The 26,760-nt window shown below is 39.1% G+C and overlaps 1 protein-coding gene across 1 annotated transcript; it reads left to right on the top strand.

Annotated features, from left to right (window-relative positions):
• The first annotated feature begins 4,203 nt into the window (after positions 1 to 4,203).
• BBOX1 (gamma-butyrobetaine hydroxylase 1) lies at positions 4,204 to 25,492 on the top strand. Its single transcript, XM_085063263.1, has 7 exons — positions 4,204 to 4,817; positions 6,019 to 6,133; positions 15,239 to 15,437; positions 18,831 to 18,936; positions 21,138 to 21,334; positions 22,029 to 22,195; positions 23,672 to 25,492. Exons 1-7 carry the CDS (start codon positions 4,596 to 4,598, stop codon positions 23,830 to 23,832), a joined length of 1,167 nt encoding a protein of 388 aa, XP_084919389.1. The 5' UTR covers positions 4,204 to 4,595; the 3' UTR covers positions 23,833 to 25,492.
• The last annotated feature ends 1,268 nt before the right edge of the window (positions 25,493 to 26,760 follow it).

Here is a 26,760-nt window from a genome sequence, read left to right as displayed (position 1 = left end):
CTGCTCTAAATTGCTGCTTTTATCTGCCCTAGCATGAGTGCAGAGCTCCAGCTGGCAGTACCAGGAAAACATCCTTATTTTGGTATGTCTGACTCCACTGGGAATGCTGGTTGTAGCCTTTTACTGTCATGTCAGGGTAGCAAGCAGAGTTTGCTTCCTAAGATGCTTGCTCTTTGTATCTTACCCTGTGACTTTAAATTTTGCAATGCCTTTCACCTACTGATTGCTGCCAAAGTGATATTTTTGTGGCAGTAACCTAGTGCAAGGTCTAGTGGTCAGACCCTGTGACATAACTGCCCTGGCACATCCCTGTGTGAATGACAGAGATACAGTGGAGCCCAAAGAGAATCAGTGACCTCATCTTGCACTACAGGATTTAGCAAAATGATGGTGTGACAGTAAAAAGGCTCATAAATATACCGTAAAATAAATAAGGTTGAGATCTTCATTGTATATTCTGGTATGCCTCTTTTAAATTGTTTTTTATAGAAACACAACAAATACAAGCATAACATTAATAATTTATATTTGGCTCTCTTACGTCATCTTAAAGGCAGTTTGGTTTTATTTCCACTTGGATAGGGTACTTTTCCACTTATATATCATATAGCACTCTTTGTAAAAATAGAGCCCCAGCCTTGGGAACACCTTGGAGTGCTCCTGTTACTGAATGAGACTTCTTACACCCTTATGCTTATAATACTTCAATATGTACCCCTTCTGACCAGACAAAAATAAATCTATATCCTTGGTATATGTATAGCTTTTCTTCCTAAAGTCCAAACTAAATTACTTCTGGTTCTTTTTTCCCAGCCTGGCCAGGATTCATATGTAAGCTTATATATGTAGCTTGTGTTAATAACACTCATTAAAAGCCTGTAATTGCATTATTTAGACACTTGAAACAAACTGATTCATTTTTTCTCCATTTAATAAAACCAAAACAAATTATAAAAGCATACAATATAAAATATTTTCTTTCAGCCAATATGCATTTAACATGTACTTTTTCTAAAAGACAACATCCAGAGGGCAAGTTGTAGCAAATATTTTTAGTCACTCTGAACTGGGTTTTCATTTTAACAGTGACACTGTGATATGAATAACTCAGGGAAAATAACAAACAGCCTTTTTATTGTTACTGGATTTCTCTTGGCAGGTGAGTAACCCACAGAATTGGTTTACAGTGAAGACAGAAACAGAAGTCTAACACAAACACTACAGTGTATTTAAATAGTAAATGCTTAACTTCCCCACAAGGGAAATCTTTTTGCTACAATAATGTTCACATTTCCTCTTGCATAACCAGCAAACTGAATAATACCAAAGGTCGAGTGCCTGATTCTCTCCTAATTAACAGTGATAGTCTGCAGCTACAAGTTCACTGACTTCAATAAACACACATAAATGAAAGAGCTGACTATGTCTTGGGGCAGAGAACCAAGTAGCCTCACATCTTTTAAAAGCCACATATAATGATTTTTATAAATATTGCACTGTGTCCAGTGGAATAATTTCCTTCCTGAAGGTATCAAATGCTCCTGTTGCAGCCTGTGAAGGGAATCTTCCTCTCTCTCTCTGTGGGATGGAGTGGCTCTTTCAGATTCTCACTCTTAGGACTGAAAATATTTCAAGAGAGTACTTTATGACTAACAATGGGTTTGTCTGATGATACCAAAAACCACAGCCTTGTGGAACAGGAGGATCACTGACAGCAGGGTAGGCTTTTTCTGTGTTGCAGTGCAGTCTAGGGCTGGCACTGTCTGTGATTCTCCCAGCAGCTGAGTGTTTAGGGAATTGTACAAAGCAAAAGGTGTCAGTAAATAAAAGCATCAGTGAATCATAAAGTCAAATCCATGAAAACCAGCCTTGCTGAAGGGTGAGCAATGTGGTGTAGCATCCATGCTGGAGCTAGTCACTGAGGCTCTTGTTCCACTCAGTGGAGAGGAAAAAGAGGTTGGTTTGTGTTCTCCTAAAGTAGGTTCCTGGAAAGGTGGGCAGAATTGTGATCCAAATATGCCTGTTAGTTAGGAATGTTGGGGCTGGTCTGTCTGGTGTTTGGGTGGAAGTCATGATGGTAAATGTCTGAAGTTAGGCAAGCTGAACACAGCTGTAAAAGCCTCTTACATCCAAGCAAAGGTGAAAATTTCCATTGGCTTACAGCTTTTCCTATCGTAATTTAAATTACATAGATATCACCTCAGTAGCACCCAGAAATTTTATTATAATTTTTTTTTTTAATCTGGAAATTGTACCTGTGAGGATTGGTTGCATCTGTTTCCTTTAGGTTAACCTTTTGTTCCAAAGCATTTGCAAAACCTGCTGTCACGGATTTAGAAGAGATTGTGCTTGACATGCATTTTGTGTGACTAAGTTACCCATTACCAGATGAACAAACACCAGGTAAGTGCATTTGTGATAGAAACACAGTAAGCTCACCTCAGTTTCTTGCCATAAAAAATGTGATTTTCTATTATTACTAAATAATATTAATACATAATAATATATAATAACATAATGCATAATATACATAATAATACGTAATAATATATATAAATAATATTAATTTCACTGTTATTACTAGTGTATTTGGAGTCTCTTAGAAGTAAGTTTAGATTTCTTAATTGAATAATAAAATAGGAGATTGTCTAGAAGCCCTTTCAATCTGGCAAGCTTCACATAGGGCTTCACATTTAGTGATGAATCCTCCCTTTGAGACATGCAGAAATAAAGGCTTAATATTTTTTCCAGTCCCTTGTTTTGACATTTTGAAGACAAATATTTGTAGAATGTCTATATACAAAATCCAGGTAGTTATAACTGCCATGCTAAAATTAAAGAAGAGCTTTTGTTTAGGTTGAGCACTAAGCATGGACAATCTGGCTCATTACCATCAGCTAAACTGCTACCTTGAACAGAGAACTATCCTGAAATGAGGACAGATGTAGCAAAAGTTTATGGCATGTTGAAATGGTCTTTTTTTTTTTTTAAACCATAAAGCATAACCCAGCTTTGCAGTCATACATAATAAAACTGTCCAAGCAATCTCGGAAGGACACTGCAGCCAGTTTTGCAGTATAAATATTTTTACAGTTCAGAGGAAAATTGCAGCATGGTAGAAATATGCACATATGTATATTTATGTACACATTTCTATAAAAGAAAACATATTCAGTCTGGGTATAAACCCAATTTTGGATAAAAGTAGTTTAAGGTTGTATGCACAAAACTAGCTTTACTGCATTGCAGGTGAGGGTTAGTAATTCCTGGGTTCCAATGGGACTGCTATCCACAAGCACAAACAAGAGAAAAAACAGTATTCTGCTTTTCTATACTCAATCAAATGGAATAAACACAAATGGAGACCCAAGAGTCCTGTGTAACCTAGTTCAAAATTGTGTCAAAAGAAAAAAGTTAAAAAACCTGATAACTCCAGTAGGCTTTTGTGAGTCAAATTACTGCCTGTCAAAAAAGACATTTTTCATGCACAAAGACAACTGGAGAAACTTGGGTCCTGGTAGCATCAATATTTTGCCCTGTGAGCTTAAGAACAAAAAGAAAAGATGCTTAATAAATATGCAATATTTGAGGTCAATAAAGTCTATCAAAATACATATGCAATGACTTGTTGATTCAGGGAGTCTCCCCTGAACTTTTCTCAGTAAGAAAATCATTAGGCCAGAACTTTTTTAATTGTAGGATCTGGATGCATCACCTTTCTGCAGTACAGTATGCAGCTGGCTTTGAATAAAGGAGTATTATCTATAGAAAGCAGTGTGGCTGTGAAAGGTGAAAGGTGAAAGGAACTCTCACAGAACTCTGTTACTGTCGTGTTTACAAAGCTTTCCCTGGCAGGGAGGTGGATTCTGTGTTTTCTGTTCCATAGTGTCCTCAGCAGGGGTTATGTTGTATGCACTGCCAAGCTGTAGGTTTTGAGCACAGCTGGTAGTCAGTCACCCTTACCTTCAGTTTGTGGAATTCATTTTGAGGTTTCTTTTTGTGAGAGACTGAAACCTTACAGCTAAGGGCTTAAACATTGTTATGAGGGATTTCTTGCACTTTTTGGCAAAAGTGTATAAAGATGCTGTGACCCCGAAAGCCCAACCCTCCTGATGTGCCTCCTGACTGGAACTTTGCCCCCTGAGGTAAAGATAACAGTGATAAGAGGTAACAGTGATAATATGAGATAAAAGATAACAGTGGCACTGCTGTCCAGTTGCCTCAGATCTAGTGAGAAGCAAACAAGGCTGAGAGAGAAGAATATTTTCAGAATAAAGCAGACCAGCAGCTGTGCTGCAGATCAGCTCTGGCTGGGCTCAGGGTGGGAGCTGATAGCTCACAGAGTCATTTTTGCACACACTCCCTCCCAGCCAAGGGACAGCAGGAGAGGCGTTGGGGGAGTGGCATGATCTCTGCTCAGAGGGAGTAGAAACAAAAGCCAACCGAGATGATGGATCTAACTGAAGGGATTTTTCACTAGCTGTGTCTGAGCACAGCCTCTGCAAGCAGCACACACTGAACATTGCTGCAGTGCTGGCTGGCAGCACTCAGCCTTGTGCTCAGCGTGCTCTGCCAGAGCTCCACACCGCCCAGGGATGAGCCCAGCGATGCAGAAGGTGCAAGCTTTGGACCAGGGCCACTCTGTCTGCGTGGAGTGGGAGGATGGCAGTGAGAGCTGCTACCCCTGCGTGTGGCTGAGGGACAACTGCCAGTGTCCCCTGTGCTTCCTGCCCTCGGCCGGGGCGCGCCGGCTGCTCCTGCAGGACCTGGATGTCAACGTCGTGGTGAAGCAGGTTGCCCTGGCAGGGAGCAAAAAGGTATTTGAAGCAAACCGTTGTTCATTTTCTCATGAAACTTGTCTAACAATGCTTGCTGATCTGAATTTGGGACAATTCCAAGTTATGCTCTAATCACAGATTGATTATTTAGAGACCTTACCTGGTATTCGCAGAGCTTTCAGGAAAAATCGCAATTTGGGGAACTCTGATGTTCCCACCTTCATATGAAACTTCACTTTATGGATGTCATGCAGAGGCTGCATGAATCCAGGCTTCAGCTTTTATAATATAATAAGGCTTTTTAAAATTCTGCCATATGCATCTTCATCACTAGATGTTGAAAATATAGATGATTCTTGCACATTTAGTTATACCTACACTTTTTTCCTCTTTATTCTATAAGTAAATGGCTTGAAAATTTGAAAAACAAATGGCAAAGTGATGATGACTTTAGTCCATAACAAAAATATCAGCTTATTAGCAAAATTTCACTGTAAAATAGGCTTCATTTTCGAGTGAGCACTCAAACCAAAGTTGAATCCAATAATCAGAATTGACCTAATGTCTGTATCTCTGTCTACCTATCTCCATTAGGTATAGGTAATTTCATCCTCAAAAAGGGGAGGTTATTGAGTAAGAGAGAATAGGAACTGCCTCCTTATGAACTTCAATCTTTCCTGATTGGGCTGAGCTCTTTCAGTTCATGACAAGCAAAACCCCATGCTTTCTTTCTATGGTATTTTTTTCAGCAGCTGGAAAACCCAACATTTCTTAAAAATTGATTTCATAGAGGGACTTTTCAAAAGCAGGAGAGGGATTTCTCTCCTAGCACAATGTCCTTGTCTGTCTTGTTCTTTTTCTTTTCTCTCAAGCTGTCAGTGTTTTGAAAGATATTTTTGCTGTTCTGAGTTGGGGTGAAGTGTTCTCCTTAGTGATAGATTCCAGTTTTTGCAATTCCCTTCTTTCTGTTCAGTGCAGCTCCCGCACTGGAAACACTCCACAAAAAACAGCAAAGTAGGTCATGGGCTGAAATTAAAATGAGCATTTATAAAAAGTGTCAGAATTTGAATGGTGCTCTGGCTGTGTTTTCATTGCTTGTTTGCTATCATGCTCCAGGGGAAGCTTAACTCTGATATTACTGATCTAAATCTTACAATTTCTGCAGATTCTAAGGGGTTTTGTTGGTGTTATAGGTGATTTTTTTTTTCTCCTCAACCCACCTTTTCCTTTGTGTCCAAAGATCTCTATCACCTGGCCTGATGAGCACACAAGTGAATATGAAGCTGAGTGGCTGAGAAAACGATGCTTCTCCGAAAGAGCCAGAGCTGAACTGCGAGCAGATTTATTTTTCCCAGGTAGGAATTCAATCCATGCCTGCCAAGCTTGTGTCAAATGCAAGGGGTTTGAGCTGACAGTCCTGGCTGGAGGTGCCTGGGTGAGGACAAAGTCTGCCCAGCTGCAGCAGTGGCAATGACCCTTGGTGCTCAGTGCCAGTCTGTGATGCCCAGAAGGATCTGTGGTTATCTTTTCCCTCTTCTACCTTCTGGACCTGAGAGAAGTACAGCTGATTGGGCTGCATTTCCTTTCCTAAAAGCCTTTTCTTTCCAGAGAGTGTTAGTAGGTCTCACAAATGAGCCATGGACCAGCAGTGGTCTGCGTGTGCTGTTCAAACTATTTAATTTTTGTCTAAATTTCTCCAAAATGAAAGATTACTTTGAGTTGCAAGAGAGTTACAACTGAAGCTTTTTTTTCCTTTTCATGGCCTTCTTGTTAAAAAGTAACTGCTCAGCATAGCAGTGTGTAGTGCTGAAGTCCAAGTTGTGTTTACTTTGCTTCCCATACATATTTTAGTGGTAGGCTGTCTTTTGATCATGAAGTATTTTGTACAACTGTATTTGTAACCTTTACCCTGTACAAATCACTTACCCTTTTTAAGGGAATAATTATGAACCCACTAGGTTTGGCATGATGCACATCATCACTCCTTTGACAGCCTTTCAGACTGGGCATGGAAGTGTGAAATCTTGCAATGTGTCTGTGGTTCCTCCTGTGAGATCTGCTGTTGCAGAAAGCTGGGCATCTGTATTCAGTGTTAAGGCAGTATCTGTTAAAATAAGACTTTTCTGGTTTAAAATTTAAATGATGAGAAATATTTCATTTCATTTCAGTGGAGGCTGTAACAGACACTTCGTAGTTCAGAATGGAACTTTCTTCCCCTGCTAATATAGAAGTTTATATCCACTTTAATTTTGGCAAAAAAAAAACCCAAAACCCCAAAACTGTTGTGGTTTTATTATTTTGAACTGTTTGGTGTGCTTCCAGAGTGAATATGGTGAAGATTCAAACCTCATTCAGGGAAAGTAGACTTGATTTTTCAGGTTGTAAGAACTTTTATTTGTAAAAATGGATACACTGTGGAAGCTAGCAGGATGTTTTGTAGCCTTTGAAGGGATCAATGTAAATTGAGTATTGCTGTAATTAACACCCAGCCAAAATAATTTAGCTCTCTTGTTGTGTTCATTGGCAAAGGTATTAATAACTGAGATTTCAGTATTTCAGATGTAATGCTATTTTTTCACCTATTATGAAGTCTGAACTGGCTGTGATTTCCCTTCACATGCATGCATTTGCACAGCTCTTGGCATCTAAATACAGTGCATATTTTGGAAGGCAGTTCTCTTCTCTGCCACTGCTCTTCTCCATTGGAGAAATCCAGGTAAAAATATGCACCAAAGATCTGTTTCATTCTTTGGGCAATGCTTTTTCAGATTCTGTTCCACAAGGTAGATCTGAAGAAATTACATCTATAAAAGTTACTCTAATTAACTGGCTTTTTTTAGTGGTGTCATTCATCTCTCCCCCATATTCCCAGACAAGCCCTGTGTCTTTATGATTGCCACCTTCTTCCAGTTTTTTTTCCAGGTTTCAGTTGCAAAAAAAGGCTGCAGCCTGTGAGTTTGCTTGCTGGCTGTTTCAGGTCTGTTTCTCTGTGTGTGTTGTGGTAAATTCAGAGTTCACTGCCCTGTGGTCAGTGGAGCTGCACTCTGCAAATTACAAACCCTTAAGTGGCTAATCATATCCCAGCAGTGCAGTGTCACAGACAAGGGCATGGAATGCCAGCCCTGCATGCTGGCAAAGAGAATCCAACAAAGACAAACTCAAGCTCACCAGGATGCTGGAGTTAAAGGTTAACCCTCACTGCTGACATTATCACAGCCGTGGCTATGTTTTTTCTCTTTTGCAAGTGGTTGGTTGCTTTTAGTGCTGCTTTTTTTTAAAAAATGTTTTTCCATCGTAATTCCTGATTCCAAAAACCTAGATGTCAGGCATTGTGTCAAACACAAAAAGGAAGAGTAGGTCAGATTTTCAGTGCATGATGAAGTGCCCATAAATAACTCCATGGCAGTATGTTAAGATTTCCCTTTTAAAACACTGCCAGACCCTATCCATGCAATATGCAAAATATGCTATTTGTGTATATCAAGGCTCATTTCAGCCCAGCTTAATCCCAAAAGAACAGCAAAAGAGCCATTCCACTTCTACAGCTGTGGTGTCTCAAAGATACTCTCTTTTTTCCTCCTGTTTACTTGAGCTGTACCCAGCAGATGTCACAGGAATGATTTACCACGTCTGTGATTCAGATGCTGTCAGCAGTAGAGGATGCTTGTGAGAGACACTAAGCCAGTATCCAATATCTAACTCCACTGTGTTTGCTGAGGCTCATTTTCCAACCTGCTGGCATTCCAACAACAGGATGGGGAGGGTGGAAATTAGATAATATCCCAATTATATTTTCCTATTGGGTGGAAGAGAAGATTCTGCAGAGCTAGTATCTAGTGCTACTTCATATTTTTAACCTTAGGTGAAAAATAAGTTAAGGTTATGGTTTTAACATCACTTTAAAGATTTCAGATGATGATAGTCCTTTAAAATGTGATATGATATTGGATGCATATCCAGCTCCACAACAGTTTGAATCAGGATGTTAACAGCATCAATAATGTTTTCAGTTTCTCTGCTATCTCCTGACAGATGATAATTTTAGGAGGATGAAGTTAAAAGTAGATTTTTACTTTAGAAGTTTGGTAATTTGAATTTATCCTGCAGTAGTAACTAATAAGAGCTTAAAAACATGAGTAAGGCTGCCATATACATAACTCACAACACAGCAAAATACACTTGTCTTTCAACAAACATTAAAATATGTGCTGTAGACAAAATAATTTTAGATTAAGTAATTTAGTCCATATAGGTCTCTAGACTTTCTTCTATGACTCCAGAAGGTTTAGATGAACACTGTCCCAACCTGTGCAGTAAATGCTGGATAATTCCAAGTGTTCATTCACACATGCACTCCATCTGTAGGGACTGGGCAAAGAGCATCTTCTCATTTGATGCAAACTCTAATGTAGTTATGACTAACCTGGTATGATCAAGAAATGGGATTTTTGTTTTCTCTTTCTTCCTCCCTCCCCCCCCAAATTATTGTTCTGAAATATTGAAAGAGGCATTAATCCTTTCAAAAGTGTACCATTGTTCCCATTTTGGAAAGCACATAGGTGTAAGCTTTTCGTAGTCATAACATAAATTATCAATAAAGACACAAAACAGTTCTACAAGACTTGTTTTTACCCCGTATGAGTTGTTCATTTACATTTGCAGAGGGACCTGGACAGGTCTTTCTTACTCCTTCAGCCTTCAGAGCAAATGTTCTAATATTTCCACTATAGTACAATGGAAACTGTATTAACTTGTATTAACTGCCTTATGCAGTGGGGAAAAATTGTGCTAGGATGACATGATATAACAATGAGTGGGATGAGTTACCACCAGGAAATACTGGCAAAGAGTACAGTCCCTGTGCAGCTCAGTACTGCTCCTTGATAGACTTTCAGGCTGAAGAGATTTTGTGGACAAAAATGGGTAGAAAGTTCCTGTTGTTTGGTATATGAAAGAATAAAATGCCATGGGGGGCACACAGTTTTCTAAGGCTTTCAGACAGACTTTTTTGAAAATAATTTTAAATGGAAGAATGTAAATACCTTCATATCTTTTTTCAGTTCTCTGAGGTACTCTTTCCTGTCCCTTTTCCAAATAATTATGGACCTGGTAATCTGTCAAATTGTAAATATTGGACAACATTTTCATCTGGAGCCAGGGTATAAATGCTGCTTCTTTTAGTGCAGACCTATTGCTTGTATTTTGCCTATTGCTGTTGTGCTCACCTGTCTGTGAAGGTCTCTGGGAGCAGTCAGGAGAAATCCTTCAGTGTTTTTCATACAAATATGAATTATTTAAAAACAGTTCATGTGTATATCAGACAAAAGTGCTACAAATTAGGCCTCAGAATACTAGACGGATCAAAACTGCCACTAGTATACTTAATTTAAGCTCTAAGAGCTCTCTGAAAAATATGAGAAAAAACAGACTTTGAGGAAAAGAGTTTATGGCCTTAAAAGGCAGGATTGAACTGTATTTACTCTCTACCTTTCTCTGTTTTGTTGGTGTTTGTGGATTATTTTTGTTTGTTGGTGTTTTTAAAACACAAAGTGGCTAAACATTAAAAAGGAAAAAAGCTCTTCAGTTTTAGTAGCTGTTTTGGGAGTATCACTGTAGAATTCAGTTTCCTTGTTTCCTTGACACTGCAATTTCCACATTTTAGTAGTACTGTAAATGTTAAATATCTCTCCAGGAGGCAATGTTATACTATTATTCACACAACATACTTAGGGCTATTTTAATTTCATAACTTCTAATAGAGAAAAGGGAAAACATTCATGTTTTATTTTTTCACCATCTTCCAAGATCCTTGGAATTTGTAACAGTTTTTATTGCTCCTGTCCATTAAAGAGATGTTGGAATACATAGAGATATAGGTGTTTTATAAGTGATGCAACCTGCATAATTTCTCAAATATTTATGTGGTCTCATTTCTCGCATGTGATCCCTGTGATTGATGACTGGACGAGTTATTGTCTGAATATTAGCTAAAATAACAAATAAGGTAGTTGTGATTTAAACAAAACAATTATTCTAGAGAAAATATTTTGTGCTTTACAGTACACTCTTCTGACAATAGCAGCTTCAGACTAAATATATAAAAGTAAGGAAAAACAAATTTCTTTACTGTAAGAATAAAAGCTCTGATTCAATATTTAAGAGTATGCTTGACTTAAACCAGTAGAGTTTCGAGTTTTGCAAAAAAACTAGAATCAATGCTAACTTTATGCAAAACAAAAAAGTAAGAAATAGTGTCTTTGTCCTTTTTACCCATTACTGAGCACCATCTTTGGTTTGAATGTTTCTGTGGGTATGTGTATGTTTATTTGTGCATACAAGGCAGTAAACTTAAAAACTGAGGAGATATTACAAGTGGAAGTAAGAGAACAAGGAGGCAGGCAGTATTATATTCGGGGAGCATCTGAGATAGGTCTTTTATACAGGAGAAAAAGAAATTACCCCACATCTGTGTTACAGGACCTTCAAAAGGCCAATTTATCTGTCCAAATGGTCTTTGGTGTGTGCTACCAGCACAGTATTTCACATCAAGTGAGCAGGTCACACCTCATTTCCTCATTCTGCACCTTGACATGTGCCATTATTCATTGCCCGCAAAAAGTCTGAAACATGGAAGACCCAAAGTGGCTATGAAAGAACCAGGAGAGTTGCAATCACCAGGATATTTTGCTCCCATGTTCAGCTGAGCTGCAGCAGCTGACAGCTCTGAGACAACTGCTGCTCTCTGGCACCACAGCTGGAATCAGAGGAGGGGACAGAGTGCACTTGGGGTGGGAGTTCTAAAGGCTTATACACTCTCTATTCAATGATAAAATTACTTTTTACTGTGAATTACCATTGAATACACTCAGTGAATGTTTTGGGTAGTGGCAAGTGGTGAGAGCAGGGCAGAAGTCCATGAGGCAACTGGCATAGGGGCATGGCTGTGTAGAGCCTGGGTTCTTGGTGGCTCTCTGGTGTGGACCATCCCTCTCCTCAGCACCTTTTGCTCCAGACACCCTTCATGAAATAGAAAAGACTCCCTTGTGGCAAGCAGACTCTTTCCCATGGGAATTTTTCTCTTCTTCTTCCTGTGTTCTATAAACAAAGATAAAGTTTGGATGTTATTGAAATGGTCTCTGGAAACATAGGCGGTTCAAGCCTGGCCAATTGGCCTAGGGGGAGGTTTTGAACTGACCCAATCCAGATGATCTTTGAAAGTCTATATAAGTTTTAGAAATTAATTAATATGTGGCTAGCACAGGTTTTTCCCATGAGAAGTTTTCTTGTGTTTTGTAAATAAAGATAAAGTTTGGATGTTATTGGAACAGTGTCCCAGAACTTGGGCAGTGCAGGCCTGGCCAATCAGGCCTGGGGGAAGGCTTCTGACTGACCAATCTGGGTGACTTTTGAGAACTCTATATATGTGATGAAATCAAAACAATAAAGGTCATTCCTTCTTGCCACTGAAAACTGGTGCATTCATTACTCTGCTAGCTGCTCAACAGCAACATTAATAAACTCAGAAATTCGTCATATTTGACTCGGCTCAGTTCCTTCACTCTGCTAGCGGTTCAACAGCGACACTCCCTGCTTCCCTGGAGCAAGTTGTCCAGAGAAGGTGTGGATGCCCAGCCCATGGAAGTGTCCAAGGTCAGGCTGGACGGGGCTTGGAGCAACCTGGTCTGGTGGAAGGTGTCCCTGCCATGGCAGGGGGATTGGAATTAGCTGATCTTCAAGGTTCCTTCCAACCCAAACCATTCTGTGATGATATATTCTGTGATAAACACTAGGATAAATACGAGGGAGAAAACAATTGACAATGGTGCTTTCTAGCAAGGCAGCTTAATAAAAGTTGTATCTTGACTTGAAATTCATTTGCACTGGAAACTTGTAGTAGTTTCAGGTTACATGTACCAAGGGGGCTTATGAGTGCAATTTGCAGCAATAAAATCACTGCCAAATTCCTGTAGCAGTTTTCTTTCAGCTGCATGGGCAGCCACTTTACTCACCTTTAAAACCTGTACTGTTTTAATATCCCTATGAATGAACAAATAAAATACCAAGGTGGATTTAGTTGTCCGGGTACACTGTACTGTATTTTTGGCCGTTCTCAGGAATTCTATCAACTGCAGAAGAAAATTACTATTATTTGTAACAAATGTGACCCACAACTGTAGCTTCCTGTGATGTCTGCAAGCTGCACAGACAAATAAAATGAAAGTTAACTGCATTAACCACTGTCAGGCTCCAGAAAGTGTCTTGGTGAGAAGCTCTGCTCTGGGCTCCATGATTAATATCCTGCCTTTTTCCTTTCTACGTTATTGGTCCCTTGAGTTCTTGGCTGAATACTTTAGAGCCATTAAAACTTAGACGATATCAGTTTCAGTGTCGTTGAGCAAAACTGGTCCTGGCAACATTAATTTGAGGGAATAAAAGGGGTTTGAATAGGGAGGGGTGGAACAACCTTTTATTATTTAAACTGAGGGATCTTGGCCTATGATATCGAGTTCAAAAGAGAGACTCATGGAGTTCGGTTGTTATTATTTGGTTTTGTCTGCACAAATGAATGGCTACAGCACTGCCTTTTAGTGAAGGATATTAATTTGATTTTGGCATATGTCTCTGAAAATCTTAAAATATATGTAATGAGAAGTTTTAAACAACTGGTTAACCAAGAGGAGCTTCCTACTAGCTTCTCCACAGAGACAAATTACCCTATCAGGGTTCTTTTCCCAAATCTCCTGTATGCTACTGGTAAGATATGAACATTATATTTTTAACTGGCGTAGGGGTTTGATTCCTTTTAGTCTTTGCTGAAGCTTTTGGCAGATACTGCCACAGAAAACCTCAGGCCAAATGGTTAAGGCTCACCAAAGCCACAAGTAAGTGAAAGAGAGTGAGAGCTCTAGACAAGCCCTGCCTTAGTGTCTGATTTTTGGCAGCAGTTCTACTTAGGTGACTCACATCTAAATGCTCTGGCTTGCAAGTTCTTGAGAGTGGCTGATTAGCCCTGTTATAAAATGAGTTATTAATTGAATAGACAGGAGATTAACAGACAAAAGCCCTTAAACAGAGTTACTTACTACATAGTATAAAATAAAAGAACTACTAGTAGATTGTGTGAAACAGTGCACTACACAAAGGTAACTGTATTACAGCTAGCAAAGAAATAGCATAGATTAGGAGTCAGTGTAATTACCACTGAATTGTCAATAGTGTCTGCAGAGTATTTTCACTCAACTCTCAAGAGAGTAACCACAGTGTCCCAAACTTTGGGGAGAAGACCCCACACATATCTAGGGAACATGCAGAAGACTTCTGCTTTGTGAAAGCATGGTGTAACTTCTATAGTTTGTAAAGTGGGGTGTCTGTCTGTCAGAAATTCCAGCCTATCATTCCACATCTGCTTCTGCAGCAAGATGTTTATTGTCAACTGGGAATTGTAATAATGGTGCCAGAATAACTCACTAACTCAAAACAAGCTGTCCTGATTGAGTTATTTCACCAATTAGCAAATTCATCCCCTGAGTTATTGCACCAGGGAAAAAGCAACAGGGCTGTGCCCTGCTACACTCCAACAGGTCAATGTTTCTCACATTTTGGAGACCCCAGAGCTGGATGCAGTACCCCAGGTGGGGTCTCACCTGAGCACAGGGGCAGGAAAGGAATGGACACAGGCAAGGGGAACTGAAACCACTAGCCTTGGGTTTTTAGAAGCTTCTTGACAGAGCTCTGCATGGACCAGTATGGTCCCAAGCCATGAGTTTGACCTCAAGTAACCCCCACAGGCTACTTGGTTGATTTCACATGACTTCAACAGGGTCTGGAGCAATGAATTTGACCTCAAGTAACCCTGCAGGCTAATTGGTTGAGCCCAGGTAACCCCTGTCCAGTCCCAACCAAAGAGTTTGATCTCAGGTGACCCCATGGGCTAAGTGGTTGACCTCACATGACCCTAGCACTGTCCAAACTCATGGATTTGACCCCAAGTGACCCTGCAGGCTAATTGGTTGAACTCAGGTAACACCATCATGGTCCCAAGGGATAAGTCTGAACCCAAGTAACCCTGTGAGGAGAGGGAGCTCTTTGGGTGCTCCTTGGTGTTTCACCCTGGACAAAAAACTTTCAAAGCAGTCTTATTTTCAAATTTTCACTCTTGTGGCTCACCAGTATAGAGAGAAAAATAAATACACACATTTCTGATGCACTGTCGACAAAAATATTCCTGTCAAACTGTCCTTTCATTCAACTTCTCACCTAAAATTTTGATGCTGCAGTGTCTTGCTGAATTTCATCATGAGTTTGCTTGTCATCCATGCAAACTCAGAGACCCCATTTCAGGTGGTTTGCAGGATTGAGGGCATATCACAAACACACAGATATCGCACTAACTTCATGCTCTGACTGTGTCCTGAGTTTTGATGCTAAAACAGCTAAGCACTCTATTTCTTCCCTTCCAGAACGCCAGTACTGGGGCTCAGACCTCCAGCTTCCCAAAATGCCTTTTGAAGAAATCCTGCACAACGATGAAAGTGCATACAAGTGGTTGTGCACCCTAAAGAAAGTCGGAATTGTTTTACTGACAGGAGCTGCTACAAGGCAGGGAGAATTGATTAGACTTGGCCAAAGGATTGGGTTCCTGCGTCTCACATTTTATGGGTGAGTTTGTTTTATAATATCTTCATTATGCCTCAGTTGTAATCACCTGTAATGTACTTCAACTAAGCTTGCTGTATCTATTTTGTGGATTAATTTATTAAAGCAAGGTCTATGGTTTTTTCTCTGTATATTAGAAAATTTGGCATCAAGGTTATATACTGTGCAAGAGAATTGCTTTGCTGTCACAGGTAGGATATGTAAAGAAGAGCAGCAATAAAATTACCTGCTGAGAGAAGGAAAAGTGCCTTAAAACCAATGTTGTTGACTATGGGATAACAATGAGAGAGAGAGATCGATAGATAGACAGATAGATAATTTACTTATTTATACCATGGAGCAAAACAGAAAATCCCTAATCCAGTCCCCTTCTGAACGGAGGAAGTTATCTGTACTGAAATTTTTGTTTAGTCTGATTTTGAGTCACAGAAATAGGTAAGACTTGGACTATGGTATTGTATCCCACATCCCCAAGAAGATGGGCTGAGTATTCATCTCCCTGCTCTCCACAGAGTCTTCCCTGGAAAGCCATTACCAATCCCATAAGCAGAGTTCAGCTTGAAGCAGTGCAAGCAGTAAATTATCCTTGTGATGCCAAGAACTGGCAAACTGAAGCTCTACCTCCACAAGCACCTGCTGAGTAGACAAATGATGGTGGCAACTCACATTTTGCTGGGATGAGTCAGTGACCTCCACCTAACTAAGAAGAAATGTATGAAGCTAATATGTGTAATAATTTTCACCTCTGAAACAGAAGTTCATGTCTTACTGGCATCCAATACAGGGGTGGCTTTTACAACTGTAATAAAATAACAACTTTGGGTAATTTCCTTGCTATTTTGCTGGGAGCCACATAAAAGGCCTACAAAATATTATAAATAAAAGGATAAACTTGGAATTGGCAAACTTGCCAAATAACACATTGCCTCAACAGGGCCCTGAATTTTAAACTGAAATGTAACAGCAATGAGTATAATTCTGACACATGAAAGAAAAAAGCCTTTTTTCTTGTCTAGATGTCTTGGTGTGAGCTCCCTAAAATGTCATTGCTGTAAAAAGTGGAAACATTCTCTGTATCAGCCATGTAACAACATCAAGAGCTTCCATGTTTTTAAATTAACCTTTTTATTTTCATTATGGAGTCCCAACTCCATTAATGACATCTCCAGTCATACCAGTTTGTTTCTCCAGCTTCTCATGCCCTAGACATAGTTCCTCCTCTATTCTGAAGCCTTGTCCAGTGCTTGGTGTGGTGTGAAGTGCTTCCCTGGTGGCTCCAGCTCTCCCATGAAAACAGCCAATCCATGAGTATCTCACAGGGGGTTTCAGCAGCAAGAGAAGGACACTGATACCAAATCTCATATGAATGAGACACAGACTTTTAATGAAGTGCAACACCAAATGATTCAAATGTGGCTTCAGTTCCTAGTGCTGCACTTTAGCAGGAATAAGGATGTAACAGACAGCCTGGTTTTTACCCATGAAGACTGAGCCCATGGCACTATCTAATGCAAAGAATTGCTACACCTGCTTGGTGCCAGTCTTCCTGTTCTTCACAGCCTGAGCAAAGGGCTTTGAAATCTGACCCTAATTACTGAGCCATGAACCATTTCACCCCACTCTGCTTCTCCTAAAATCCAAGAGTCCTCTGGCATTACCCCTACTACCTGTGCACCCAACATGGCCAAGTGGATGCTTCAGCTCAGTTGAGACTTAGACCAAGTGAGGTTGATTTTTCCATATTTCAGTGCTGAGCTCCCTATTAGCACCTTTGGCTTCAGGTTAGTAACTTGGGCTTTGACCAAAGCTCCCTTCATGGAAGGAAAGCTCCTGGGGACCAATTTCCCTTGCAAATCCTGAGAGCACAAAAGCAATGGCTGCCTTTGCAAAAGCTTATAATGATTCTGTAAAGTGTTACCACTCCAGCAGTTTGATATATTTCACGTAAATGAGACAATTAAAACGTGTCAAATTGTTTTAGAACCATCAAGTGACACTGTAGCCTATTAAATGAAAGAGCAAACCTAGCTGCCTTCAACACTGACAACAAGAATGATATAAGGGCCTATTTGTTCATTGTTAAACTGGGAACTGTGGAAGTGTGGTTGAAATTATCATACTTGAATACTGAGGTCATGTACTGATGAATATGTGCCATACCAAGTAGTGAAAACTATTTCTCCCAGGCAGTTAAACACATTTGCAAATATTCAAAGGGGTTTTCCCTCTGGCAATTGCAGAAATTTAGTTTTAGAATTTTGCATCATTTCCATACTAAACCCCACTCCTAGAACAAAAGCATTTATATGCTGTATATGAATAATTTTATCTGCATCCTTTTTGGACTATTTTCTCTTTGAACTGTTATTAAGAAGCAAAGCTAGGCACACACCATCTGAAACATATTTGGTCTATACTATTCCACAAGGAAAAAATGAGTTTCATAATTTCTTTTAAATCACTTATGTGCCTCCAATTATATGGACTCTGCATGGTAAATTACACTTTTCCAGACAAATGTCTGGGTCTATAACATGCATCTGCTGAGGACTGTCTTCAATCATGTGAACTTTGTGTCAACAAAACCTGTGGTTCTTGGTCTTAAATTCTCCTGCTTGGTGTGTCACTCAAAACACTTTAGCTTGTGCAGCAACAGCAACGTGAGGTATTCATGTCTTTGTCATATAGCTGTGATTTTTTTTGTCATTGAAGTTGTTGGAAAATCTTTTTACTGAATTTTACCAAATTTCAAGACAGAAACTATGTAATTAAATAAACAGAGCTAGCTCTCAAAGAGAGTGTCATAGAATGGGAAGAAATTTCAGTCTTTCATCAAGACATTTTCCTCACTAGCAAGTACTTAAAGGAAAGTACCCCCTGTAAAGGATACTCTATATTTTCCAAGATTATAAAGCCTCAAAAATAACTTCTGGGGAAAGTTACATGGCCTTTAACAATTTAGTATTTCACTGATGATGTGCTCCATGTGGCAGAGGGAAAGTGGAAGGTTATTAAAAGGAAATGGGCCAGCTTCTACTTGCTTTTTTTCTGGAGCCTCAGTGTTAAGATGATGATTTCTCCTGGCAGATGCCTCTTGGATGGTATCTTCAGGTGCCATTAGCATTCAGCCACCACTGGAAAACCATCATTCTTCTAGGTGCTACCCTGGTGCCAGATGTCCCTCAGCACACTGAAGTTTATCTAGGACTGCTGAAATAATCCTCACTCGGGGTCAAGAGACACTGTTAAATCCTTATTTCCTTATAATGTTACAATATTTTCATGTTCAAAGATGAACTGACTCTTGTACTGTGATTTCACAGTCTCACTGTGTACTGTCTGGCATGCTGGCTGGCTGTTCCAACACTATTTTCTCTTTTTCTTTCCATTATAAAGACCAACCTGGCAAGTGCAAGACAAAGCAGATGCTAACAATGTAGCTTATACAACTGGGAGACTCTGTTTTCACACTGATTATCCTGTTCTGCAGCATCCACCTGGGGTGAGTTGAATCTACTGCCTTTTTCACCCCACAAAAGGGGAAAGGGAAATGCTCCTGTTGTGTAAAATATGCTTAGGGATCAGTGGCTCTGAATTTTTTCTTAAAAGAGCAATGAAAAAATAACGATATATTAATCTGCACATGACAATCTATATACACATGGGTATGCAATTTACACAGTATGATGTAAATTCAGCATAATAAGTCTCCTATATGCCCCATGCTTTTTAAATTAAATTCAAAAAGTATTGAAAATACTACCATATGAAAAAACTTAAGGGTCCTTTATATGCTTTGAATGCTGTTCTCATTATTTCACAAAAGTTAGGTGTCTAAATGCTATATTCAGGATGTGACATTTTAGGACTCATCTGTCCAGCTCAGGAGGGGAACAGAGAAAGAAACACTATTAAAATGGTATGTTCTGTTTATTGTGAATTGGTACAAGAGAAACACTTGTTTGCCCTTTCATAACACACTAAAAAGCAGGACAAGCACAGAAAATATGTAAAACTGGACAAGCACAGAAAATATGTTTTAACCCATATCCTGTCATATCAAAGTCCCTGTCATATCAAACTGTAATCCACATAATTCACACAATTCCAGAGAACTGGAAAGCAATAGGAACAGACACAAAGAAACACAGATAACCCTGGAAAAGTTTGCACCTATAAAACTTTCCTTTCTCTTGTTGTGGATTACTCTGTTGTTTCTGTATTTAAACAAAAAGCCAATGTGATTTGCCCACAGGGAAGTACCAAATGCTTCACAAAAAGATGATCTTTTTGTCATTTGGGTACTGTTCACTGATGTGGAGTGAGAAGGACTAGGGCTTCATTAATGGAGAGCAGATGTGAATTAGCTCACGGTACTGTCTGTGCCAAAGCTCACGTTCTGCTATGAAACACTAGAAAAATACCATAACCTTTGTCATTCAAACGTGCTTGTAAGAAATTAGAGTATTAATGTACATTGAAATGTTTTTGAGCATTGTCCTGAATGTGCAGTTTTTCTTTATAAATCTAGTTATTGTACAATATTTAAATTCTTAAGTCATATTCATTACAAATATGGAAAGGCGTTTTCTTGAAGGATGATGATTAGTTTCAGAATTGTCCCATAAAAATCAGTTTAGGATTTCCTAGGACCATAACCTAACTTACATTACTGCAGCCCTCTTTGGCAGGGCCAAGCTGTGCTTACCTTGCACAAGGCCAGCTGTGACCACAAAAGGAAAGAACTTTTTGCTTTGTGCTCCCTTTGGTGGCCCCTTTGCCCTGCCCATAGCTTCAGCTTCCCTAGTTTTTGTTTTGTTTTGGTTGGTTGGTTGGGGTTTTTTGGGTTGTTTTTTTGTTTGTTTTTTGTTTTGTTTGTTTTTTGTTTTGTTTTGTTTTTTGTTTTGTTTTGTTTTTTGTTTGTTTGTTTGGGTGGGGGTTTTTTGTTGGTTGGGTTTTTTGTGTTTTTTTGTTTGTTTGTTTGTTTGCTGTTGTTTTTGGGGGTTTTTGGTTTGGTCGTTTTTTTCTCCTAGCAGTGTCACAAATAATTCACCCTCATGAAGGGGCCAAATGACCAAGGTAACAACATTTGGCATGAGAAGTGTATTTTGTGTCCTTTGCAGGATGAACAATTACACTTTGTGTGATATCTAGGGCCACAGAGAGTTTTACTGCTTGTGTCAGCAGAGCCCAGCCTGGGCTTTCTGCTCCATCTTCCACCTTGGCAAATTCACTCTAAAGTGAAGTGAAACTGTCCTAATCCTACTTTATCACAGAGCCAGGCATTCCCTGACAGCCACATTTCCCCCTCTGCGAGTGGATAATTCACATCAGGTTTTGTTTCTGCATGACAAAACTGATAAGCCTTGTTGAGGTAACACTGAAATGCATTTAAAACTATGTGACTGCCACAAAGAGGGATTCAAAGGCAAGAAGAAAGATCACTTTGCCACTGACTCACAGGTTGGAAGCATTAGAAGATATCCCAAATGGGATGGATTTATGAACACACTACTCTAATTTTCTGCCTTTGTGATACAGAGTGGTGTGAAGCTGCAGTGAATTAGAACTCAGTCACTAGGGAAAAAAAACAAAACAACCAACAGAATAAAAGAACCACAGATGTGAGATAACTGATACTAATAAACTGTTAAATATGCAAGCTAATTAATTTTCTTTTAACAAGCTGTTAATTCGTTCCAGGTTCAGTTTCTTCACTGCATAAAGCAAACAGCTGCAGGAGGTGAAAGTGAAGTTGTAGATGGATTTCATGTATGCAACAAGCTGAAGAAACAAAATCCTGAGGCGTATCAGATCCTGTCCTCCACTGCTGTAGACTATGCTGATGTTGGGGTGGATTACTGCGATTTTGCTGTGCACTGCAAACAAAGGATTATAGAGTGAGTCGTTTCCACAACAGCTAAAAGGAAAATCAGTGTCTTGTGGGGAATGACATGTTGGTAGGAGAAGGTCTGCTCCTGCCACCTGGTGGGAAAACGCTTGGTTTTTAACTTGGGCTGTCAGGTTAGGTTTAGGTGGGGTTTAGGTTTAGGTTTTTTGTTTGTTTGTTTTTTGCAAAGGTGTGACTTGCTCTGTGCCTTGTAGCACTGACTCCGTTTTGCCACACACAGGCAAGGAGTGATGGTAATTACAGGCATGGGTTAGCAGCAGCCAAACCGGTTAATAAATGCCAGCCAATGCATATTTCTGTTATGCCAAGGGGAGGTCATAATTTGAAATATTTAGATTAAGCATTATATACTATCAAATAATGAAATTCAAATGTTTATATCCTTTTCTGATATTAAAAAAGTTTATGATTTATAAAAAAAAAACCTTTATAATTAAAGAGTGTATAATATAGATTTTTGAACAAATTAGTGTCTACACTTGCTTCTGATTATCCCTTTTCCTCGTTAGGCTTAATTAGCAAAATCCAACACAGTAGCAATCTGAATTTTACTATAGAAACATACTGATATTCCAGCAGGAGAGTTCAGCTGTTGTTTAACCACCTTGAACTGTTTCACTAACAACAGAATACATCCCTTTTTCTTTTTTCCTTTCCTTTTTTCCCTTTCCCTTGTTTCACAGTGTGGATTCCAGAGGCCAAGCAATCCGCATCAATTATAACAATGCAACAAGAGACACAGTGTTTGACATACCAGCTGAAAAAGTGAGGCCATTTTATGCAGCTCTAAAGGAATTTAATGATTTATTAAACAGTGCAGAACACAAGTTTACTTACAAGCTGAAACCAGGTCAGTAAGTTGCTTCTCCTTGCAGAAATTTTCCATGTTTTTCCTAACAGTCAAAACACTTGAAAATTACTAGAACTAAAACTGAGAGGAGCTTTGAGTCTTTCTGTCATCTATTTTATTTCATGCTGCATTCTTACATTCATCTAATAGATTTCTTTTGCCATTCTTACACTATAAAGAAGAAAAAATGACAGGGGGGAATAGTCTATCATCAGATTAGTTGAATGTGTATTTATGCAAAATCCAAACCAACATTTTATGCCACATACCATATTGGAAATCGATTTATCAATAGCACCATAGATGGGAAATGCTATGATATCATGTGTGGCCTTAATCTCTGTTCTTTCATTCCCCAGCTGTAAAATAAAGATATGAATCTCTCAAGAGATGTTGCAAAAGTAAATTAATTGGTGTATCTGACTGCCTCATATACTATGGTACTTGTGTGTTTAAAATGTCTGTGAGGAAATCAATCTCTCTCCATAGGAAACCTGCAATAAAATAGTGTGTAAGATCACATAAATGGAAAACCAAAGTGCCTCACATTACATCAGTGACATCCATTTTATTGATTAATGCATCAAAAAGGTGGTAGAGGGAATGGGGAGAAGATAAGAAAGACTGTAAGATTATTTAATTCAAGACTTTTCATAGGGGTGGCACACAAGGGAGAAAACTTAAATTGGAATTCTAACATAATTATGTGATTTCATAACTTTCAATGCCTTTGTTCTCATAAAATTCTCTTGACAGGAATAGTATGTGTGTGTACAGTACAAATAGCACTAGACTGATCAAATAAAAAGCATCCTAGTGGCTCTCATCCACTTTATTTTTTCACCTGTGTGGTTTTGCTGCAGTTGCCTTTCTCCTCAAGGCTTGATTTTCTCAGTATGGATTCCTCTACCACTCTGCTTTTTAACTCCTTATTATGCAAGAAAAGAAAGAGATGCCAAAAGGGAGCTGGCCTTCCTGGCTGAGAAAGTTAAAATTGCTATGTTGTTGCTTGCAGCGTCAAACACACCATCTCCACGATGGTATGGCGAAGACACTTTATTGCAAAAATCCAGGTTCTTAAACTGTTAGGTTGTTCTGAGTTTCCACACTTGTGAGGCACAACAAATGTGCTTAACCAACCCCACAGACCACAACAGGAATAGGAATCAGGTGTGACCAACCACAGCCCCACTCTGTGAGCACTTGTTGGTTCTAATAATTCTGTAAATTCTAATGACTCTAGTTCAGCTGAGTCATTCCCAGAATGCTCTTCTAGCTAGCCAAAGTGACAGAAGTGAGCAAGGATTTTACAAGGACAACAAGGTCCTCACTTTGCAAGGTCTTTCTGCTCCACAACAGCTGCTGTGTGTCTCTGGCTGAGCTACTCAAAATTATTGTATGAATGTACCTCCATATTTTTTTGAAGGAATCAACCATAATATTCCAGCTACTGACCTCTGTGCCATCTCTTCACAGGAGACATAGTGACATTTGACAACTGGCGTGTGCTGCACGGTCGCCAGAGCTACCCGCCGTGCTCAGAGGTGACACGTCACCTGGAAGGTGCCTATGCAGACTGGGATGTGGTCATGTCCAGGCTCAGGCTCCTTGGGAAAAGGGTCCTGAACAGGGAGTGAGCTTTCTGATAACTGGAATGAGAAAAACATAGGTTATCTAACCTCAGTGACAGCAATGGCATTAAAAAAATGAGTCTTCTTTTCAGAAACTGGCGTCACTTTTGACAAGTATTAGTTAGTAAATTTTGTTATGAAGGGCACCTTCCTCTGTTTTCAGAGAAGTATTCTTTACTGCATAAATTCTAACTAAAATTGGCTATCAAAATAAGAAAAACCCCAAACAGTGGCATGGTGTTAATATTTAAATACACACCTTTCCAGGTAGGACTCTGCTGTAATACATGATATCATAGAACAGAAATGTATTCTCTATATCCCACTGGACACATTTTAACTGTCACAGCCACAAATAATTTTCCTCACATCTCCAAGTCCATAAGCTCAGAAACCATAGGCTTACCAAAGAATGCACCATATTAATGTTCCTCTGCATTAAGAAGATAAATCAATCTCAGTGTAGATGTCACAGGTAGGGTCAGAAGTCCCAGCAGACTTTTGAGTAAAGTCAGGAGGAGGAATGTTGTTGATGCAAAGAAACTACAAAGCAGAAGAAGTGGCTATGGACTTTGCATGTGATAGAAAAGTGGCAACTGAACCCAAATCCATTTTTGTTACACCAAATAAAAAAGAACACCTCCCTTAGGTTGTTTGGATGTTTTCCTCTCCTCTGGATTCTGAATAAAAATTATCCTATGTAGAAATTACTACAGCCAAAGTAGTGGAGCTCTTTCCTTATATTTAGATGCCAAACGGAAAAATAAAGAATTTTGAAGTACTTGTTTTTATACTCAGCAACATGTCCAGGGTGTTTATTTTTCACTGTTCTTATAGCTGCAGAGTTGACAGGATGCCTCTCACCATGCTGTGAGCTGGACAAAACAACCACACTTCCACCCCCAAATCCCTCTGTTCAACTGTGTCTTTCTAAACTGTTATTTCCAAGTCAAATAAATCCTAGTCTCTTCTTAGCACAGTAACACAATAGCACTATAAATACAGAATTAAACAGCTGTAGAATTAAAATAAGGACAGGTTAGATGGAGCTTTGAGCAATCTGATTTCTTGGAAGGTGTCCCCAACCATGGCAGAAGTGTTGGAACTAGATGTTCTTTAAGGTCCCTTCCAACCCAAATCACTCTATGATTCTATGACCTAAAATCAGTTTTCAAACACTTCCATAACTTCTCCTCATCATTTACGGTCAGCAGATATCAGTTGAATAATCAGATAAAACTCAGTTAGGCTTTTGTCATATGGCAATTTGAATGCCATCCTTTTTATTAAATACTGGAATGTTATTATCAAAGTTATGACCTAGTCTAACAAAACTGGGGTTTAGGGGTAATTAAATCTCTCAATGCCTCCTTTGTGAACTAATTATGGAAACAGGAGGAAAATATTTTTTTGCCCTCTCTATGAAAGAGGGAAAAGCTGAGGAAAAATTAATACCTGTGTTAGTGTATTGCAGCAGTGCTCTGCATTAATTGTGATATTTTCCATATAAAAATGGAGTGAAGCTTGCAATTTATAGCTATAAAACAAGATGTCTTGTGATTTATATCAGTCATTAATGGGGAAGCAATATTTTCTGCTTTTTTTCTATAATTTTCTGAGCACTTTTGTTCAAATTTCTTTTTATTAAAAGCTATTATGGAACTGATTGCTGGTTTGGGCTTGGATCTAATCTCACACATAACATCTTGCATACAGATATAAATCATTATTGTTAGTCACAAATATTTGTAAATATTATCAGACCTGGATCCATTCACTTTGGTTTGTCCTGTATATTTAACATATAGCTAAAACAGAACAAAACCCATAGCTTTGAACATTACAAATCATGGTGAAAGCTGTCCATCAGTGGAAACACTTTTGTAAACTCAAAGCAAATCAAATGCAGCCTTTCATTGCATGCCCTAGTTTTGGGTGAAAAATATGTATTTATTCTGTGCTGTGTTTTTCTTTGTTACAAATCAGAGAAAGTAGTTAGTGATATTGTCTCAAATTCCCCTTAAGGCAAATGAGGTTTTACTTTAATATACACCTTCATAAAGCCAGCTGTCAGGGGAAATCTATATTTGAAAGGTTCATGGTGGAAATCTGACATCACTTTTGGTGAAATCTAACATATTTTAGACACACATTTTAAACTTAGAGAAAAACACTGCCCCACCCTGTTGTACCAGTACAGTAGGACAAAAAAGATGGGAAAGATTAAGATGCAGAAAGAACACGAAATCCCCTTTAAATAAACAAAAAAAAAAAATTCACCCCACACCAAAACAAAAACCATAGGAAAATAAATCACAACTCCTCATAAGAAACCTATTTTCCTACACTACATCTGATTGAATTTGAAAACGAAATTGTGAAAGACAGGAAATTAGCTACACCACCTATTGAAAATAGCCATAGTATCAAAATTTACCTAAAACAGGACAGCTCTTTGGGGAGCTCCTGCTGAAAGTGATCTCATTATTGGAGATGGAGCAAGATATCTATTTAAAAGGATCTTCAGCAGTCATGGCAATTCAGAATGTCCCCAGGGCTCCTGCTCACTGGTGTCAAGGGCATCTGGTCAACCAAAGGATTAGGAGCTGCTTTTAGGGATTAGGAGCTGCTTTTAGGGTGTTTTGTGAGATATGAGCTGGCTGAGTTAGCTGCTTTCTAATACTGAAATTACAGTGTTAGAGAGCTTTATTCTTCCCTACATTTTGAGGGAAATGAAGGAAGCTTGCTCCATGCCTGTCTCAGCCTAAATATGGGTAGGAGTACAGATTTCCCCTTGAGATAATTCCTGAGCACGAATTATAGGGAGGTTGGGTTGGTGAGTGGTGGCAGTGTGCTCTTAAATTAATAAACCTCCCTTTGCAGCCCTGCAGCACCTACACTTGGAGCTCCCTCAGCAATTTGCTCTCTGCTCTG

Source organism: Lichenostomus cassidix, chromosome 5 (assembly GCF_008360975.1).
Source record: "Lichenostomus cassidix isolate B80296 chromosome 5, HeHo_3.0, whole genome shotgun sequence".
NCBI classification, from domain to species: domain Eukaryota; kingdom Metazoa; phylum Chordata; class Aves; order Passeriformes; family Meliphagidae; genus Lichenostomus; species Lichenostomus cassidix.
The sequence above is the reverse complement of the archived record's forward strand: the minus strand, read 5'-3'. Positions and strand labels throughout refer to the sequence as shown.